This window comes from Melitaea cinxia, chromosome 3, assembly GCF_905220565.1.
Source record: "Melitaea cinxia chromosome 3, ilMelCinx1.1, whole genome shotgun sequence".
NCBI classification, from domain to species: Eukaryota; Metazoa; Arthropoda; class Insecta; order Lepidoptera; family Nymphalidae; genus Melitaea; species Melitaea cinxia.
This window is the reverse complement of record NC_059396.1, coordinates 15,121,900-15,141,778: the sequence shown is the minus strand read 5'-3', so window position 1 is coordinate 15,141,778 and position 19,879 is coordinate 15,121,900. Positions and strand designations below refer to the sequence as shown.

The following is a 19,879-nucleotide window of genomic DNA, read 5'->3' as shown; positions in this document are numbered from 1 at the left end:
CGTTTATAATATTCGCGCTATATAAGAAAATAGTGAGCATCATCATCATCGCATCACATCACATCGTTTTCAATTAAATTATTTAGAACGCCTATCTGAACGGCTTACTTCAACTGGTCAATTTTAACCATGGACCTAATAGTAGATATATTACACGTAATGCTATTTTATTAACGCGGATAGACTACATATTACCACATTTGTCATCCTTAAATAGTATACTCAGCTCCGCAGCATTCGCAGTTAAAAAAGTACGACAACTGGCAGACTGCTCGTTTAATATATTTTAGGTATTTCCATAGTATTATGTCTTACGGTCTGTTACGCTTCAGCCTGTAATATCTCACTACTGGGCATAGGCCTCTTTCCCCATGTAGGAGAAGGATCAGAGTTTAATCCACCACGCTGCTCCAATGCGGGTTTGCAGATATATTTCCTACTATGAGTAACGATCGCTATCAGGTGTAGATGATAACAACCGGGACCGACGGCTTAACGTGCTCTCCGAGGCACGGTGGGGAGATCCACAATGACTGCACAAACACCCAGACCACGGCAAACACCTGTATGGCCAATACAAATGTTTGTCATGCGCAGGGATCGAACCCGCAACCGCCAGCGCAACAGGTAGAATCCATGGCTGTAACCATGTTACAGCCCTGTCTACGGTCTGTTACTGTGGGGTAATGCTGCAAATATTGAGACTGTATTTATTTTGCAAAAAAGCGCATTTCGCAGCACAATTTGCGGCATTTACGATCTAGGAAGTCGATTCTCCCTACGGAATATTTTTAAAAAGGTAGACATATTAACAATTGCGTCGCAATATATTTATAACAATATTATGTATATTCATCAGAATATTGTGCTGTGTGGCTACGGCACTAAAGAATTTAGCCACCCCCTCTCTTCCCGTGGGTGTCGTAAGAGGCGACTAAGGGATAACAAGGTTCCAACACCAACTTGGGAACTTAAGAAGCCGACCGATGGCGGGATAACCATCCAACTGCTGGCTTTGAAATATACAGGCCGAAGACGGGCAGCAGCGTCTTCGGTGCGACAAAGTCAGTACTGCGGTCACCAACCCGCCTGCCCAGCGTGGTGACTATGGGCAAAACACATGAGTTCACGTTATTTTTGGCGTAAACTTGTGGAGGCCTATGTCCAGCAGTGGACTGTATAGGCTGTAATGATCATCAGAATATTCATTGTTTTGAAATAAATAGTAATGATCGCAGGGTAAACACGAGAAGGAATAACTAAATTGTAACTCCAAGTTTCCGACTGCCCAAAGCAAAAGTCTCCTTTCTGGGTTATGGTATTCGCATGTACAATAAAATTCCACAAACAATTTTGGAATTGTCTTAACATAAATTTAAAGTTTTTATAAAAAAAAAATATATATATATAGATCTAGCGTATTATTCGATGCAGGATTACATAGTTGATAAAGATGTGTGGACTTAGTACGCTGTATTTCATGTAAAATATTACTAGTTTTATACTAAAACACAGTTTATATATTATTTTCAAAAGAGTAACTGCGAAATTTCTTGCTGATTCTTTGCTACAGAACCTACGAATCGGTGGTGGTTTTACTTTTACAAAAATAATAATCATTTTTAAAATTTATAATTTGTAAAATGATGATTCGAAAATGCTCATGGGGCCTTTTTGAATAAAGTTGTCTTTGATTTAGATTTTGATTAGGTACTTGTCCGCATCTTGTACATGCTGGTATATTATTACGTTTACCAATTTTGAATGTCTATAATATTTACAAGAAGACAGTAAGTAATATTTACAGACAGACAAAGGTATGTCACTGTCTTCTTATGTAAAGTATATTTAACGTAAAATGTATATAATACTGTATGACATTATTCAACACGGTGGATTACGAAGTCTTTTATAATTTTCTATTTCTTATTATAACAAAAGAAGTCTTTAACTAAGGTCAAATGTAAATTAAAATAAATATTTCCATAAAGCATATCTAAATGGTCCATTTGAAAGTAAAGCATAGAAAATTATACTATGTATTTCTAGCAAGCATGTTTTGTTAATATTAGAAAACTAACGAAAATATTACCTTCTTTGCAGTATGGCACGCGTTACGACAAGCTTCGGAGGTGGCAAAAAAGCCTCCATGCGAACACGTTTGCGCTGTCTGTTCTTACTTATAACTGTTTTGGGTGGAAGTTTTCTTATCGTGTCAGTTTCAAATATTTCAGATGTTATATACATCAACAGTGAATATAATATATTATCTTGGAGTCAAAATAAGAAAAATAAAAGTCAAGAAAGTTACACGATAAAGACGCAAGGTTGTATCATTCCTTCATTACAACCTTTCAGTGAAGAAGTAAAAAAATTTGTAAAATATCCAAAAAAGTTAAAACCTTGTCCAAGGTCTAAACATGCATTACTTGATAACAACAGAACACATATATGGATAAGAAATGATACCAAAAAATATTACAATATAAAAAACGGTACATTTTTAAATTGTTGTTATATGTCCTTTTATCGTCCTTTATCAATTGTTAATATTAATTCTCCAAATCTAGACGAGCGGGTTAAGTACAGAAAATGCAAATATTTTACAAATATTATAGAAGCTAAAGACGAATTTGTTACAGTAATTTGCAATACTCGTGACAATATAGTTTACCACCAATACTTTTTATTTGCACTGAAAAAAGATATTTATCCTGAAGAGTCAAACAAATTTTTGTACAATAAAACAGGCTACAATGTCATTGTGATGGGCATTGACGCAGTGTCAAGGTTGAACTTCCATAGAACAATGCCGAAAACATTATCATTCTTACAAAAAAAAGGCGCTATAGAGTTATTAGGCTACAACAAAGTAGGAGATAATACATTTCCTAATTTAATACCTATGTTAATGGGAATATCAGAGAAAGAAATAAAAACTACATGTATCCCAAATAAGGAATCAACATTTGATAACTGTCCTTTTGTTTGGGAATGGTTTAAGGAAAATGGTTACTATACGGCTTTTGGCGAGGATAGTTCAAAGCTTGGAACTTTTAACTATGTAAAAAATGGATTCATAAAATCACCAACAGATTATTACATACACACCTTTATAAATGAAGCCGAAAAAAATGCTGGTGTAAATAAAGATATAAATTCATATTTATGTTTAAATGAAAAATACTTTTATAAGGTATTATTAGATTATATCGAAAATCTTACTTTGACTCTGAAATCGCATAAACTGTTTGGATTTTTTTGGGAAGTTACAAACAGCCATGATGATATCAACTACCCCATGGCGATGGACTATGACTATGTCTCTTTTTTTTAAAAACTGGACTCGAATAAATATTTGGACAACACTGTTATATTTTTAGTCAGCGATCATGGAATGAGATGGGGTGAAATAAGGTCAACCAACCAAGGTTGGTTAGAAGAACGTTTACCACTCGTCTTTATCTTAACACCTCCAGCATTTCGCAAAAAATATAAAGAAGCATTCATCAATCTCAAACTAAATAGTCATCGTCTTACCACGCCTTACGATTTACACGCCACCTTGGTTGACTTGTTAGACTTGGAAACTATTGAAGATAAAATTATTGACCTTAGAAAAAAGCAATCAAACGTAGAACGTAAAGGTATTAGTTTGTTTTTACCTGTAACTACCAACCGAACCTGCGCTATGGCCCATATTAATGATCATTGGTGTAGTTGTCATAGGGGGCAAAGATTGTCAACTAAAGATGAAAAATCTATGACAATTGCTATTATATTTCTACAACAGTTAAACAAAATATTGGAAGGATATAGTCAATGTGCCCTTCTGAATATAACTGAATTAGTAAGCATTAAACAACTAGAAATCAATTCATCTGAACAAATCAAATGGAGTGAATACATGGTAGTAATTAAAACAACGCCTGGTGACGGTTTATTCGAAGGTACCCTTCGCTACGATAATAACAAATGGTTTGTTGTAGGAACTATCAGCCGTCTGAACCTTTATGGTGACCAAAGCCGTTGCGTAAGCAATAATTATTTGCTTAAGCTGTACTGTTACTGTACATAAAATTAACAGGGATTTACATATCTAGTGATACGCAACATAGTATCGAAACATACTGTGATATCTTACATACTAAATTACTAACTTTATAATAATAACTATCTTTATTATTAAATTTTTAACGTAATTTAAGATATTAGCGATTAAATTATATTTAAGTTTAATAAATTTAAAAATAAATATTACTTAAGTTATCCAAAATAGTCCGACACAATTTTTCGCATATCAATTACGCATATTAAAACAGTCAATTAGTGGACGATTTTGACATCATAACTAGCGTAAGAACTTTAAAAAATATCAAAAAATCAAACATTCTGTAGATTGTTCATGTTTTGAATAAATTTAACTTACATATAAACGATTGTTCATGAAATCGTTCAAAAATAGGAAGAAGTGTCTATCTTAGCGTTATATGGAGATTTTTTATAAATCTACAAATTAAAAAAAAACCAAATCATTAATCTATGTGTAAGCCTAGCGTGTCAAAATGAACGTCCAAAACCATTTCCAAAACGGTAAAATTTCACGTGACGTATTTTACGGACTTTACGTATAGTATAAGAATTTTTTTTGCTTCACCCTGTAATATCCCACGGCTGGACGTAGGCCTCTTTCCCCATGTAGGAGAAGGATCAAAGCTTAATCCACCACGCTGCTCCAATGCGGATAGGCGGATATGTTCCCTACTATGAGTAACGATTGATATCAAGTGTACATGATAAGCACCGGGGCCGACGGCCTAACGTGCTCTCCGAGGCACGGTGGGGTGACCCGCTATGATTGCACAAACCCCCAGACCACGGCAAACATCTGTATGGCTAATAGAAATATATTTGTCATGTCATGGGGATCGAACCCGCAACCGCCAGCGCAACAGCCACAAACCAGTGCTGTGACCGTTGCGCCAACGCATCGTAAGGATATAATATAACAATAAGCTATGTAGTTGTTAGGTTTTTTTTTTGTGAAATGTACCTATTATTGTGTTTATTAAATAAATGTTTCATTAATATTTATTTTGTAAATAATATTAATAAAATATCTAAATAATATTACATATTCTATGTGATGATTCTATGTGTCTTTAAATTATTTTCAAACGAATAAACAATAATTTTTCCACACATTAAAATCTATTTTAATAAAAAACTGAAGTGTTTTATTTTATATTTGCTGTGCCCGCGACTTCGTCCGCATGGAATTTAACAAAATAGTTATTGTTCGGAGTTATAAAATAACAAAAAATCAAAAGTAAAAGTAGCTTATGTTACTCCTTATTACATCAGCTTAATACCAGTGAAAGTCCTGTCAAAATCGGTTCAGCCGTTTCAGAGATTAGCTGGAACAGATAGACAGACAGACAAAAAATATAAAAAATGTTATTTTGATATATGTTCCGTGTATACCATACTTATACTATCGTTTCAGCCTGTAATATCCCACTACTGGGCATAGGCCTCTTTCCCCATATAGGAGAAGGATCAGAGCTTAATCCACCACGCTGCTCCAATGCGGGTTGGCGGATATATTCCCTACTATGAGTAACGATCGCTATCAGGTGTATATGATAACAACCGGGACCGACGGCTTAACGTGCTCTCCGAGGCACGGTGGGGAGACCCACAAGGACTGCACAAACACCCAGACCACGGCAAACACCTGTATGGCCAATACAAATGTTTGTCATGTGCGGGGATCGAACCCGCAACCGCCAGCGCAACAGATACAATCCATGGCTGTAACCGTTGCGCCAACGCGGCGGCACATACCTATACATAATTATGGATTTAGTAAAAGGCTGTTATTTTAATATTACAAACAGACACTCCAATTTTATTTACCTATTAGTATAGATATAGATATATGTATATAGATTGAATTTGAAGGCTGAAAAATTCTTCCATTTTGTATAGTAGAAGATCCGAACCTAAATCTACCTTCACCGAAGTGATAAAAGAATGAAACATATATATATAATTCTCGTATCACAATGTTAGTTAACATACTCCTCCGAAACGGGTGGACAGATTTTTATGAAATTTTGTATGCATATCGGGTAGGTTTGAGAATCGGCCAACACCTATTTTTCATAAGTTATAAGGGGCGGATGATTTATGACATATATAGCAAAACAACGTTTGCGGGGTCAGCTACTTTTATAATAAATTTAGTATATTTGATAATATGCTAAAAATCGGTTACTTAAAACTCCTGGACTGACTATTATTATTTTGTGCAAAAATTATTTTTTAATTGAAAATTGCAACATCAAGATAATTTTTTTTATTCTGACGAACTACTGGGTTGCCAGGTATTAACAGGAATAACAGGTATGTCGATGCCAGTTACTTTCACTTGATTGGATAATAGAAAAAAAAACTATATCAACGTTAAGCTTTAATAAATATTAATATATTTTTTTAACGAAACATGTAAAATTAAAGAAAAATCTATTAAATTTTATTACTTGAAATTATTAATTAAAAATAAATTTGAAATAAAAAATATTAATTGAAACTAATATTTATATATGAATATTATTTAATTAGGTTTTTATTTTCAAGAATCTGTATGATGTCTACATTACTGCACTTTCTTAGCCTACTATGTAACATTAGTTCCACTACCACAGGTTGGCTGGAAGAGATCTCTCCTAGAGATAAGTCCACCGTTGCTAACTAAATTTGTATACAAATAACTGTAATTTTTTTTTAAAGTGCAATAAAGAATATATATATTTTTGATGCGAAATAAAAAAACCAATATAACAATTTAGAATAAATTTATTTTACTACTCTTATGAAATATGTTTATTCTTAATGCAGCACAAAATAGTTAATTTCCTACGAAATCATAATTTTGTTACTATAAAAAAAATCAATGTTAACTTAATATTTAACTAACCACCATAAGCCTAGGTGCAATATTCATTGACATTAGTTCTTGGAACAATAACTTTGCAGCATATGGAAGTCGCACTTGCGATATTTGGGTTTTGTTTTTACATCCCTTACACTCGAAAGTGTTGTTTCGTAGATTTGCTATCGCTATAAGTCCGCAGAAATTGCACACATGGATGCGATACGGATCTGATACTTCAAACAGACGCTCTCTCAGGAATTGTGCAGCGCCATGAGCGATCTGACAATCACGTTCCATTTCTCCGAAACGCAGCCCTCCATCTCGAGCTCTTCCTTCCATAGGTTGTCTGACTAAAATTTGTACCGGGCCTCTTGCCCTTGAATGAATTTTATCGTCGACCATATGTTTGAGTCGCTGATAGTAAGTAGGGCCCAAGAATACTTGAGCGTTAATCTTGCGGCCCGTATGACCGTTATACATCACTTCATTCCCACGTAAATGATAGCCGTACTCCTGAAGTAAAGATGAAATCTTTTGTACATTTACAGCATCATTAAACGGTGTGGCATCACCAATTTCTCCTTTGTTTGAGGATACTTTTCCTTGAATACATTCGATCAAGTGGCCAATTGTCATACGAGATGGAATGGCATGAGGATTGATAATAATATCAGGAGTAATACCCTCACAAGTAAAAGGCATATCTTCTTGCCTATACTGAATTCCACAAGTTCCCTTTTGTCCGTGACGCGATGCGAATTTGTCACCTATTTGCGGAATACGTACTGAACGTACGCGAATTTTACAAAATTTATATCCTTCACTGTTCAACGTTAACATGACTTGATCGACAATACCTGTTTCACTATTACGCAAAAATGTCGATGCATCACGTTTACTAAAGCGTTTAGTCGTACCTTCGAGTTCATCGTCATTCTCCGGCAAAGTTATTGTTTTTCCAATAACGACATCATCCCCAGAGACTCTTATACCAGGTGCGATTATCCCATCATCATCTAATTTATCATAAAGTGCGTTTCTCATGCCCTGACACGTTTGCCTCGTTGGTTTTTCAAACTGCTCTTCTTGATCGCCGATTCTTTTGGATTCAGAGTCTTTATAGGACCGGTAGAACACAGATCTAAAGAACCCTCTCTCTACAGCTGATGCATTTAAGATGACACTGTCCTCTTGATTATATCCAGTGTAACATAAGATAGCAACAATTGAGTTAATTCCGGCAGGTAGTTCTCTAAAACGTAGATATTCCATGGATCTTGTTGTTACTAAAGGTTTGTGAGGGTAATAAAGCACATGCGCTAGGGTATCCATTCTGACGTGGAAATTCGTAATATAGACACCCATAGCTTGCTTACCCATAGCACTTTGATAAGTATTCCTAGGACTTTGATTATGATCAGGAAATGGAATAATAGAAGCGCAAACACCTAATATCATGGCTGGATGAATTTCACAGTGAGTGTATGTGGAACAATAGGCGTATTCCTTGCCCTGGGCTAGATCATCAGGACTCATAACAATCATGACAGTTTCTTCTTCTAAAGTATCAATATACTCTACAACACCACTTGCTACTAAATTTTGCCATCCATAATTATTGTAATCTCGTTCTTTAAGCTGGTCAATGTGTTTTTTCTTCAAAAGCAAAGCTCCATTTTCAACAATTAAAAGAGGTCTACAAATCCTTCCAGCATCTGTATAAATTCTTATTTCTCTGTCTCTGATATCTCGTATCATACTCACTTCTGAGACAATGATGTCCATTTGACGTCTTAGTTTACGTAACGTTGCCATGAGCTGTTCAGGGTCTCTGTGAATACCTACCCAACAACCATTGACAAATATTTTTGTTGCATCTGCTATAGCTGAAGGAGCTATTTCCTCTAAATTTTCCATAGACCACTCTTCCAAGAACTCTAATATAGGTGAAGGTTGACTTCCAACTGAAATGTAGGCCATTAAAGCCAAGTTCTTTACTAAACCTACAGCAGCTCCTTCAGGTGTTTCAGCAGGACAAATCATGCCCCACAAAGTGTTGTGTAATTGACGAGGCTTTGCTAATTTACCATCACGTCCAATCGGTGAATTAACACGACGCAAATGTGACAGAGTGGAAGCAAATGTTAATCTATTTAACACCTGGGACACTCCGGCTCTTGCTTGATGGGCCTTCTTTTGATCACCCCAGTTTCCAGTAGCCAAAGAATATCTCAAGCCATCTGTTATGATTTTTGTTTTGATGGCAAGTTCCAGGTTGAAATCCTTTCCTTTGTCGATAAATTTTTGTGCATACATCCTTACTTCTTTTAATAAATTTTTAAAAAGCCCTCTAAATAGAAAAGCCAAGAGAGGACCGGCCAGATCTAGTCTCTTGTTTCCGTAATGATCTCGATCATCAAGTTCACGACGACCTAAAGCAGCTAATAGTAGTCTATGAACCATATAACCCAGGAAATAAGCTTTTTTAGTTTCACAGAAATCTGACACTCCAACATGTGGTAACATTTCTTTTTGTAAAATTTCCCTTGCATATTTAATACGCCTTTCCTTTGTCACTCCCGGACGAGCACCTCTGGCTCCAATAAAGCTCAGGGCAACATTCTGTTCTTGGATAACAAACGCCTCATCCAATGAAGGCTTGACCATTTCCATCATTTCTGGATCATCAAAATCATAAATTATATGCTCCAGTATATCTCTGTCGGCAACAAACCCAAGAGCTCTGAATACAATCATAATTGGTATTTCTTGTTTTATGTATGGAACAATCGCAACAATTCTCTGACCAATAGCTGACTTCTTAATGCTTTGCCCTCCTCTCGCCATCATATTGACCCACAGAGTGGATGTAGGCCTCGAACTGTGTTCAAGACATGAACGAATCTCAGTTTTATAAGCATATTTACCACCTTGCATACTAAATACATACACAGTATTGGTGGCCATTTTTTCTTGAGCAATTAATACTTTTTCAGAACCGTTGATGATGAAATAGCCACCAGGATCTAATGGACATTCGTTTAACTCAGTCAAATCACGATCTGTTAAATTGCTTAAGAGACAATAGGTGGACCGAAGCATAATAGGAATTTTCCCGATAAATGTTTTTTGATGTTGAGTCTCAATCGGGTCTTCGTTTTCTCTCACAATTGTTTTTGTAATGTCGACGTATAAAGGCGCAGAGTAAGTCAAGTTTCGAAGGCGAGCTTCGTTAGGCATCATAGGTGATGGAGCGCCATCTTTTTCCCAATGGGTTGGCTTGGAAAGATAAATTTGATCAAACTTTAGATGATATTTTGGAGGAGTTTCGATTTCTCCGGTAGAATGTTGGGCTTCGGCTTGAAGTTCTATCGGAGGAGAATCTTCAACTATCCGCTGCACTGACATTTGAATAAATTCGTCGAAACTGTCTAGCTGCTGGCGTACCAAACCTTTTTCATCAAAATAAGCATTGATTACTATCCAACACGCTTCTTGCCACAGCTCGGACGAAATCTCTTCAACATCTTCTTCCTCATACTGGTCATCCTCCGTGTCATACATATTGAAAACTATATGTTAAATGCTTTTCAAAAAAGTTCAGGTTATAATAGTATTTGGATTTGTTCCTTTTAAAATCTACGAAAGCTGTGATGCTACGTGTGTACGTTTAGTGATTTTTCATTTATCACAAGTAGCTCGTAACGTGGATATAAAAGTTACTAAGTAATGACTGTAATAATGTTTTACCCAAGCGTAATGCGGTGTAAATGGTGTAATGCGTTGTAAAAACAAAAAAAGGAGCAAGTGACGATACGAACGATACAGATTATCTTAAAATTATTGAAACAATAGACTCTATTCTATGATATAGAGGATAAATAAAGGGACTGCAGTTTTAAACCGGTATAATTTATCGTAAATAAAAAATAATAATTTTTCTAAATCAATATTGGTAATTGAAACGTTATATTAATTTATAATATGCACATATGTTTTGTAAATTACTAGCAAACTATAAATACTAATAATTTCAAAAAAGGTTTTATTGTTACAAAAACATCAATTTTTTTCTATTGCTCATCGTAAAAAGCTTACTTTTATATATTTTTTTATATATATTTTTACTGTAATCATTTCAGTAACAACTAACAAGCTTAACTAAGATAATCTTAGTAAGATATAATAATGATATAAGATTTGTGCTAGTTTGGTAATGAAAATAATATATGTGTTATTTTTGCATTTAACACTCTATTGTATTTAAATTTAAAATTCTTCCATGAATCTCATAAGAGAGAATTACAGATTTATTTAAAATTACTATCAACTTTTCTGAGTGGTTCTATTTCTCTGTATTTGTTTTTGGTAAAAGTAGGTAGAATAGTACATCACTAATTTTGTTTTTTTTTTGTTTCTTATTTTATGATGTTTTGTTGAAGATTACATTATATCACAATTATGAATCACTTATGTTTTTTGTGTAATTTCCAATTAGATTAATAATAATATAGAAATTTAATCAAAATATGGATTCTTCAAGAAGAAGTAACTCTGAAGAACAACGATGTATTGTAGGTTTGCAAGATTTGAAAATATCCAACAAAGACGAAAATGATACTGAGCAAGCGCACACAGCTTCAACGTCTAATGCTAGTGCTCAAGTAAAGGCTAGACCCCTTGGTGCGATAGAGAGTTTTACATTAGACAATGCTCCTGCCAATCGTCAAGATTATAGTTTTTACGAGCGTACAAATGTTATAGCTGCTTCGAAATTTGCTACCCCTAAAAGAGTAGAGACCATCGCATCAATCAATAAACGTGATATTAACACAGCAGCACTTCCAGCTAGTCCAACACGATCTATTGATTCTATATCGCAAAGATCACTTAGTTACCAGACGGAGGATTTGTATGAAATACCAGGAAATAATAACGTACAATATCCTCCGCCAGTCTATGAAAATATAGACTATTACGGCGAGCAACATCTGACCCAGCCTCCTTATTATCATCAACTTTACCAAAATCCACCGTTAGTATCAGAGGGGTACTATAATACAAGATATAGTAAAGCTCAACCTCAAGTGCCTGTGACTAATAAAGTTAAATCAAATCCCTCTGTTTACGAAAACATGCTCTGCCCGGAAAATGAAAAGAAAAATGATTATAAATTACAATCTAATCAAGAGCAACAATTTGTTCAACAGGGGTCGATTCCTGGACCCCAGGTACCTAATACAGCTACATTAAACAGAAATAGTTCACTAAAACTTTTAAGTGATAAAAATAAAGTTGATAAAGTTCCACCACCCCCACCGTACATTCCAACATCTGATAACTCTACTGGTGATTATACTGTTATGAAATCAGCTCCTCCTAAGTACACTGATGTAAGTTCTCTTTTGAAAAATAACAATTCTGTAAGTTTTGATGACAAAATTGTTACAATTCCTTCAACTGCAATTTATGCTTCCATTGCACCAAGTGCTCAAAGACCGAAGGCAAATATTGCCACAGAAGTTCAAGGACCTGTGTCTGCACCAAAATATTATCATCCTAAGCCACCAATTGGAAATGGATTGACAAAGGTTAAGCCACCTCCAGTAAATGGAAACTATGGCACCACCCCTAAACCAATTCCTAATCGGATGCAAATAGTTGAAGACACCAATGGCTCTGATTATGTTTGTATGACAGGAGGATCTGTGGCAACTGTTACTGCCGTAACTAAAGAAAATATGCCAGTGGCCTTAGAAACAGTCAGTTCACGTAATATGGTTTCTGGATTGACATTGTGTTCACCTGCTCAATCACCCGCTCCTAGTCCTACACCAAGTTCGGTCTCTCAAGTGTCGGGGGGTTCTAGAGGTTCTGGTGGACGTGGAAAAAGCCTTCTACCATACAGTATTACACCTCCTCGACCACCAGGTCCTAGTGAAGCTCAACGTAAAATAGAAGAACTCACTCGACAACTTGAGGAAGAAATGGAAAGGCAGGATGAAGAAGGGGAATATTTTGGTACTAAAATATTATATTTACAATTGTAAATAAATAATATTATGTATGTGTTTTTAACATATAATTTTGTTTTTTTATTAAAGGAATATGTCACACATGCGGTGCCGGTGTAACTGGTGCAGGACAAGCGTGTCAAGCAATGGGCAACCTATACCATACTAACTGTTTCATATGCTGTTCCTGCGGCAGGGCACTAAGAGGCAAAGCATTTTACAATGTCCACGGCAAAGTTTATTGTGAAGAAGATTATTTGGTTAGTTAACATAACAATACTAGTAGCTATAATATTAATATGATATTTTAAATATATTTGTATCAAATTACCAAAATATAAACATCCTAATTTTTTTAATTTCAGTATTCTGGTTTTCAACAAACAGCTGAGAAGTGTGCAATATGTGGGCATCTTATAATGGAAATGGTAAGTTGTTGGATATAATCCAAGTTCATTAGCCTTAGATAACATCTAAGTATATTGGAAAGTTAAAGCATTGTTTATCTCTAATTTTTTATTATTGATTACAAAACTAAATTACCTTATCTAATAGTCTATCTGTGTTGTATAAATTAGTGAATATTTTTCATCTTACATAATATGTAAATTGTAAATGTATTAACTGTCCTGAGCATGAAATCTTTACACTGGTTGAAAATACCGTTAAAATAAATTCTAAGAGAAAGGATTACAAAACTTATATCACATAACATATTAATAAAACATACCATTTGTATAAAATTAAGAAATGGTTTATTAAGTATTTACTAATGCATTTAAATGTTTTAACTATAGATATTGCAAGCTATGGGCAAATCATATCATCCTGGATGTTTCCGTTGCTGCATTTGTAATGAGTGTCTTGATGGGGTACCCTTTACAGTTGACGTTGATAACAAGATCTACTGTGTTAATGACTACCATCGTATGTTTGCTCCTAAATGTGCTAGCTGTGGTAAAGGTAAGTGTTACATTACAGTAATAAAAAATTATAAAGTGTTTAGTATTACTCTGAAGTGATTTTCTGATTCTAATTAATATTTTTTCTATAAATTGCAGGTATAACTCCAGTAGAAGGAACTGATGAAACAGTAAGAGTTGTGTCAATGGATCGTGATTTCCATGTGGACTGTTATATGTGCTGCTTCTGTGGAATGCAACTTACAGATGAACCTGACAAGCGTTGTTATCCACTAGCAGGTAACTATAATGTAATATTAAGTATTTTATACCATAAAGTTTCAATTCATAGAATATAGAACAGTGTTCCTAATTGACAAATTATTTGTCTATGCAATCAAAATCAAATTAAATTAATCATTGTAAAACAGGGTATAATAAATAATATGTATTAATTTGATTCAGAGTTTTTATACAATTTAGTGTTCTGGTGATGCGGTTCTTGAATTTTTTTTTTTAAATATATTTTATAAAATTTGAAATACAATTTTTATTTAAAGGAAAATTAATGTGTCGTGTATGCCACTTATCTGCTATTGGAGCACCCACGGGTCCCGGAATGCCGCCAGCGCCGCATCTTTCGCCAGCCTCATATCAATACATGGGGTAAGACAATGATCATCACACTCAGTGAAGGTTAAAGAAGCAACTATTGAAATAAGTGGATTTATATGTTTTAGGTATTCTCTTAATTTCTTCATTGTGGCTATTTAGAATTATATGTTAAGCTAGCAATGAATTTCATTACATAGATAATAAGCAGTCATCTTTGAATAATTTAATAAAGGAAATGTTAGTAAGTTTACTGTAACAACATAATTCCACATTATGTGATATAAAAATAATTGCCATTGCTCTTCAAATACTCCTAATCATTTTCTTGACTTATGCTAATCTAATAATAACAAATATTTAAATATGCTCAACAATTTATATTTGAATACATTGTATAACATATAAGTTTCAAGCTTTCATGGTCACTATTAATACTTGCATTTAATTGGGATTTACTATGTAACTGGGGTACCCGTGCTATCATCGATGTTGCAATTCCAGTCATGGAGCATTGTCAAAATATCGGGATCCTCAAAATGATAATCTCTGGTAAGTCTTGTGTAAATGAAAGTATGGTAGAATATGTAAATAAATCATTTTACTAAGTAAAAGTGGTAAAATATATAGCTTTAACATAGGTATCTATATGACAATTTGGTAGTACATTAAGTGGAAATGGGATTATTGTTGTTAAGAATTGGATAAAAATGAGCTATTGTGAAAATGAAAGCTGCTATTTTGTAATAAATTAAGTAGAATGATTGCATGTTGATTGACGTAAAAGAATGATATAATCATAGAGCCAGAAATGATTAATTTTTTGTGATAACAATAGGGTATATTGAGTGTTTTTACGATAATAAAAAGTTGTAAACAAAATTCCACTGCAGCCTCAAATTGGAGTTTTTTGCATAATACGGAAATAAATTTCTCAGAAAAACTTCATTTATTTGATTGATTTCATTTTTTTTTTTACATTTTTGTTAGTGCGGGGTTAAGTCTGAAGTGATACAAGTTCTATTGATTTTATAATGTTCTTGATGCATTTATTAATTTTATTTGTTGTGACAGCACATCTGGCCTATAACTTCTATTCTGATGTTTATAGTTTTAAATATAAAAATATAATAAAAGAAGTAAGCACCATTGTAAACATTCCAGTAATGTGCTGTCTTATTAAGTAGGTACTTAATAAAAACTTGATTGTTTAAACATATCTGTACATTTTGATAATTGAAATGTTTTCATCATAGTTTCCTTTCATTAATTTTAGATTATTTTGTTAAATAATACTTCTGTATTTATATAACTTTAAACAATAAATAAAAAGTTTAACTATAAAATGTGTTTGATACGTCTTTCTCTAATGTAACGGCAAACGTAACTTATAATAATATTAAGCTTGATTTATGCTGATGCAGCATGACCACAAAACTTACTAGAAATGACGTTTTACATTTATATAGAATATAGGTTGGTCATGTGTAGCTCAGCATAATCCAACATTTTAGGAAATTACAAAGTAAAAAAAAAAATTGAATTAAGAATACAGTGTTTTCCTCCTGCCTTCATTCCTCCTCCACCCTTTCTACATTTTCTTTACTTTATTTTTGATGTTGCGTATTTCTGTTTTATACCTTCTCATTTCATCCATCACTTGTGTGCCTTTTTCTTTCAACTGAGTTTGGTAATGTTGTTTACTCTCATTGAATCGATCTTGTATATTATCTCTTTTCTCTTGAAACATTACCTTTAATTGATCTCTTGAAGGGACAGGTTTTATCCAGCCAATAGCCGTCAACCTTTTAATAGCATAGGTTGTTCCACCTGTAATATAGTATGATATAATTACAATACTACATAATAATTAAAAGTAAATTAAGAAAAATGAAACAATTATATTACCAATAGTGACAGCATATCTCAAAGGTGTTATTAGTTTATATAAAGCCAGTGCAAGTGCAAAGTACCCTGCACTTGAATCCTTTAAAGGATTTAATAATTTATCACTAATACCAATTGATTCTAGCAAGCTTATAACATCTACACCACTGAAAAAAATTATAGATACATTAAAAATTTAATGAAACTTTTAATTTTGTTTTATGATACATGTTCCTTAAAACTGAACCTTAAATACCATTATCTTATATTAAAAGTAGTAAAGTCTTATTTGTAATAGTATTGTAATATTATTTTTACTGAATATTACAAGAGTGTTTTTTTATTAGTTATAAAAAAAAATTACAAGATAATATTGTCGATTGTTGTAGTCTTTTTTTTTATATCACTAGATTGGCAAACAAGCGTACGGCTCACTTGATAGTAAGAGATTACCGTAGCTTATAGACGCCAGCAACACCAGAGGCATCGCAAGCGCGTTGCCGACCCAATCTCCAATCCCCCCAGGAGCTCTGGTCATCTTACTCACCAACAGGTACACAATACTGCTTGAAAACAGTATTATTATTAGTATTATTTATTAAACTATAGTATGTTATTAAAACCCATACACAAAAAATAACATTTAGGGCCAACTTTACCAGTTGTATTAAAAGTTTGTCCTGCAAATAAAGTACAAATAGACTTTAATGGCAGGGGTTAGAACAGTCCATTATTAGAACCGGTTTCTTATTAATTAATAAACAAAAACTTATAAATTCATATTTTAAATTAGAAATATATCATTAATATGGTGAATAATGTGTAATAAGAAGATACAAAAAATAATATACCAAAAACTTGTGTATTAGATACAGTCATCCATCAAATAGCATTATCCAAAACAGGCGAAACATATATAAATGTATAAAATATTATTGTTAACATTAGAAAACTGACAGACACTTCACACTTGGAACAAAATATTTAAAATTGAAGCAGTAGAGCTCATTTATTATCAATAAGGATCTTTAAAAAATTATTTTTAAACTGACTTTTCATTACAAGTAAACATTATTTTGGAATTTCCACTATTAATGGTGTTGAAATTTTCAACTTCTAGTTAGAAATAATTATCTTATTTAAATTTTTTATCTTTTTCTTTAATATTTGTTAATATAACACTGATTATAAATCCATTTGTCTCACTTATTAAGGCCTACACTACCTTTAATAAAGTGCATCTGTGTATCAATATAGATATATGTTACTCACTCATGTGTATTATATGAAATGTATGTTACGTCAATTTTTTATTATTTATTTATATAAATATACAATAATATAATTCTATATGTTATAAGTACACCTATGCCTCTCTGTGATCACTGATCATAATATGCTCCGCAACACCGTTGCCTGGTAAAGATCGCTTTTTAATTCGATTTGATTCACTTTTTAAGCCGATCAGGCTACCTATTGTACAAAGTTAAGACTAATCTTCATATTGGTGTACAATAAGCAATATTTATTATTATTATTATTATAAAAAAAATATATGTAGTCAATTTTATTTAAAAAATGGAAAGAATAATTTAACATATTTTTATGATGCAATATAAAGGCTTTTAAGTCAATACTAAAAAAAAAATACCAACCTTCTTACACAATAGTAAAAGCCTCCAAACCAAATAGCTGATGTTGTCATATGCACTGGCAATAGAACGTACCAATAGTCTTTATACATTTGTTTAAATCTTTTTATAAGACTTTTTTTGTTCTCTGGGTATTCTGGTGGTGGTGGTGGCTTAGCATTGCTGCAATTTTGCGTCATGCATCGTAAAGGTGTATATATTGAGGTTAGGTCCTGTTTCGTATATATGAACCTCTGTATACTATTATTTTGATAGCCTACACCATTGCATAAGTATCTAACGAGGTAATTTTTCCTCACATTCCATTTTACCGGTTTGGTTATGTTTTGAAAATAAACATTACTTCGGTATAAAACTCTAAAGGATAGAGCCATTTTTAGTAAAAATCAATTTGAAAAACAAAATAATATCAAATATTAAAAAACATATTTTTACACACAAATGCGTCTTGACTCGATATCTTTTGCAGTTTTGCACAAAATATTGACTGTTGACTGATGCAGATGACTTGCAGGTGACATTCGCAATCTCAGAAATTTGACTGTCAAATGCAAATGACACAAGAGTTGGATGAGATCTGAATAAAATAATCACCAAAATATAGACTTTCAATGGGCAATTATATTAACATGTCTTACAAAACTATACATAACTAAAATAATTCCCTGTTTTCAAAATTAAATTGAGACTGTTATCTCAACTGCACCGACCAATCAATCTCTTACGTGTGGTCTCCACTCTAGGTTACATTGGCGGAATCAACTTCTTGGAAATAGACTCGGATCAGTCGCTCAACCGATCCGCATATTGTATGAGGGCGAGCGGCCTATGTTGGTAAACAAATCCAAAACAACGGGACCGATAGCATTTGTAATTTTTAATACAGTAATAATATGCTAAAAAAAATACTTACATGTGAAAGGTAACGCCATACTTACACCGTAATCTTAATTTAGTAAACTTGGCGTGGCAGATCTCTTTTTGCAGCAAAAAACAGAACAATCTGGCATTTTTTGAAGGCGCTGATTCAATCGCGCAACTAGATTTAGTCTAGTGATCAGTACGGCAGCAACTAGTTTTATTATACGCGTAGGACCATTTAGACTTATACCTTGAAAGAGGGGAACGCCTGTGCATGGCTACTCCCCTCCGTGTTGCTCTATGTTGACGTAGTGTGGAAAAATCTTACCTAGATTTTTCGGACGTGATAAAATATTTGCAGACTTTGCAGTCCTCCTATGTAAATTTTTTTTTGTTATCCACTACTTTATTATTTTAGTACTCCATATTATACAAAAAGGGACAATATATATTCGCAATAATTGTGTGTGCTCACAATCGAAAAAAAAAACTACTACAATTTACATAGACGAAATAGTTAAAAACTACAAACAACGTAAACAACGTAAACAACGCAAACAACGTAATAGTTAAAAACTACACGGAGATAGAGGCTTATGCCTAGCAGTGGGATGCTACAGACTGAATCGTAAAAAGGAGGTTTTCAATTCAACTGTTAATATATCTCATCGATGTAAGTGAAGTCGTTTTTTTTGTTTACGAGCAAACATAATTATTGAAGTCAATTAAAGAGTCGTAAATTTTATTTTAGTGATCAATAAAAACCGTGACAAGTACGTTTTGTTATCGGGCATCATTCATCATCAATCATCGCACAGCATTCTGTAAAGTTTACACATCGATATCATCGATATCATGTAAAATCACAAAATTGATAAAACAATATCTTTTGTCACTCATCTCCTCATTACTGGAGTTGGAGTATCAATAAATATTTTTGATTAAGACAATGTCAACTCTAATATCATCAATATTAGGTGTAGTTAATTTAATTTGGTATAAATGATATCT

General features: G+C 33.3%; 4 protein-coding genes across 4 annotated transcripts; 2 read left to right on the top strand and 2 right to left on the bottom strand.

Annotated features, from left to right (window-relative positions):
• Positions 1-2,518: 2,518 nt before the first annotated feature.
• On the top strand, positions 2,519-4,078 carry LOC123667929. Its single transcript, XM_045601762.1, has 2 exons — positions 2,519-3,142; positions 3,338-4,078. The coding sequence occupies exons 1-2, from the start codon at positions 2,519-2,521 to the stop codon at positions 4,076-4,078; spliced, it is 1,365 nt and encodes a 454-aa protein (XP_045457718.1).
• A 2,765-nt stretch (positions 4,079-6,843) lies between these two features.
• On the bottom strand, positions 6,844-10,507 carry LOC123669582 (DNA-directed RNA polymerase II subunit RPB2). The gene has a single exon (XM_045603182.1). It carries the CDS (start codon positions 10,502-10,504, stop codon positions 6,974-6,976), a length of 3,531 nt encoding a protein of 1,176 aa, XP_045459138.1. The 5' UTR covers positions 10,505-10,507; the 3' UTR covers positions 6,844-6,973.
• Positions 10,508-11,303: 796 nt separating this feature from the next.
• On the top strand, positions 11,304-16,018 carry LOC123669580 (LIM domain-containing protein jub). The gene is made up of 6 exons (XM_045603180.1): positions 11,304-12,961; positions 13,045-13,214; positions 13,320-13,382; positions 13,752-13,917; positions 14,016-14,156; positions 14,417-16,018. Exons 1-6 carry the CDS (start codon positions 11,470-11,472, stop codon positions 14,524-14,526), a joined length of 2,142 nt encoding a protein of 713 aa, XP_045459136.1. The 5' UTR covers positions 11,304-11,469; the 3' UTR covers positions 14,527-16,018.
• Positions 15,403-18,550, bottom strand: LOC123669581 (uncharacterized protein C18orf19 homolog A). Its single transcript, XM_045603181.1, has 3 exons — positions 18,011-18,550; positions 16,377-16,522; positions 15,403-16,298 (listed from the first exon to the last, which is right to left on the bottom strand). Exons 1-3 carry the CDS (start codon positions 18,379-18,381, stop codon positions 16,060-16,062), a joined length of 756 nt encoding a protein of 251 aa, XP_045459137.1. The 5' UTR covers positions 18,382-18,550; the 3' UTR covers positions 15,403-16,059.
• Between the last annotated feature and the right edge of the window lie 1,329 nt (positions 18,551-19,879).

Bases quoted from the DNA above. Each gene is read 5' to 3' on its own strand.
- LOC123667929 (XM_045601762.1), top strand. From the start codon at position 2,519: ATGTCCTTTTATCGTCCTTTATCAATTGTTAATATTAATTCTCCAAAT. The intron at 3,143-3,337 runs GTAAATAAAGAT...TCTTTTTTTTAA, and splicing joins AAGCCGAAAAAAATGCTGGT to AAACTGGACTCGAATAAATA.
- LOC123669582 (XM_045603182.1), bottom strand. From the start codon at position 10,504: ATGTATGACACGGAGGATGACCAGTATGAGGAAGAAGATGTTGAAGAG.
- LOC123669580 (XM_045603180.1), top strand. From the start codon at position 11,470: ATGGATTCTTCAAGAAGAAGTAACTCTGAAGAACAACGATGTATTGTA. The intron at 12,962-13,044 runs GTACTAAAATAT...TTTTTATTAAAG, and splicing joins TGAAGAAGGGGAATATTTTG to GAATATGTCACACATGCGGT. The intron at 13,215-13,319 runs GTTAGTTAACAT...TTTTAATTTCAG, and splicing joins ATTGTGAAGAAGATTATTTG to TATTCTGGTTTTCAACAAAC.
- LOC123669581 (XM_045603181.1), bottom strand. From the start codon at position 18,381: ATGGCTCTATCCTTTAGAGTTTTATACCGAAGTAATGTTTATTTTCAA. The intron at 16,523-18,010 runs GTTGGTATTTTT...AATTTTTTTCAG, and splicing joins TTTTACTATTGTGTAAGAAG to TGGTGTAGATGTTATAAGCT. The intron at 16,299-16,376 runs GTAATATAATTG...ACTATATTACAG, and splicing joins GAGATATGCTGTCACTATTG to GTGGAACAACCTATGCTATT.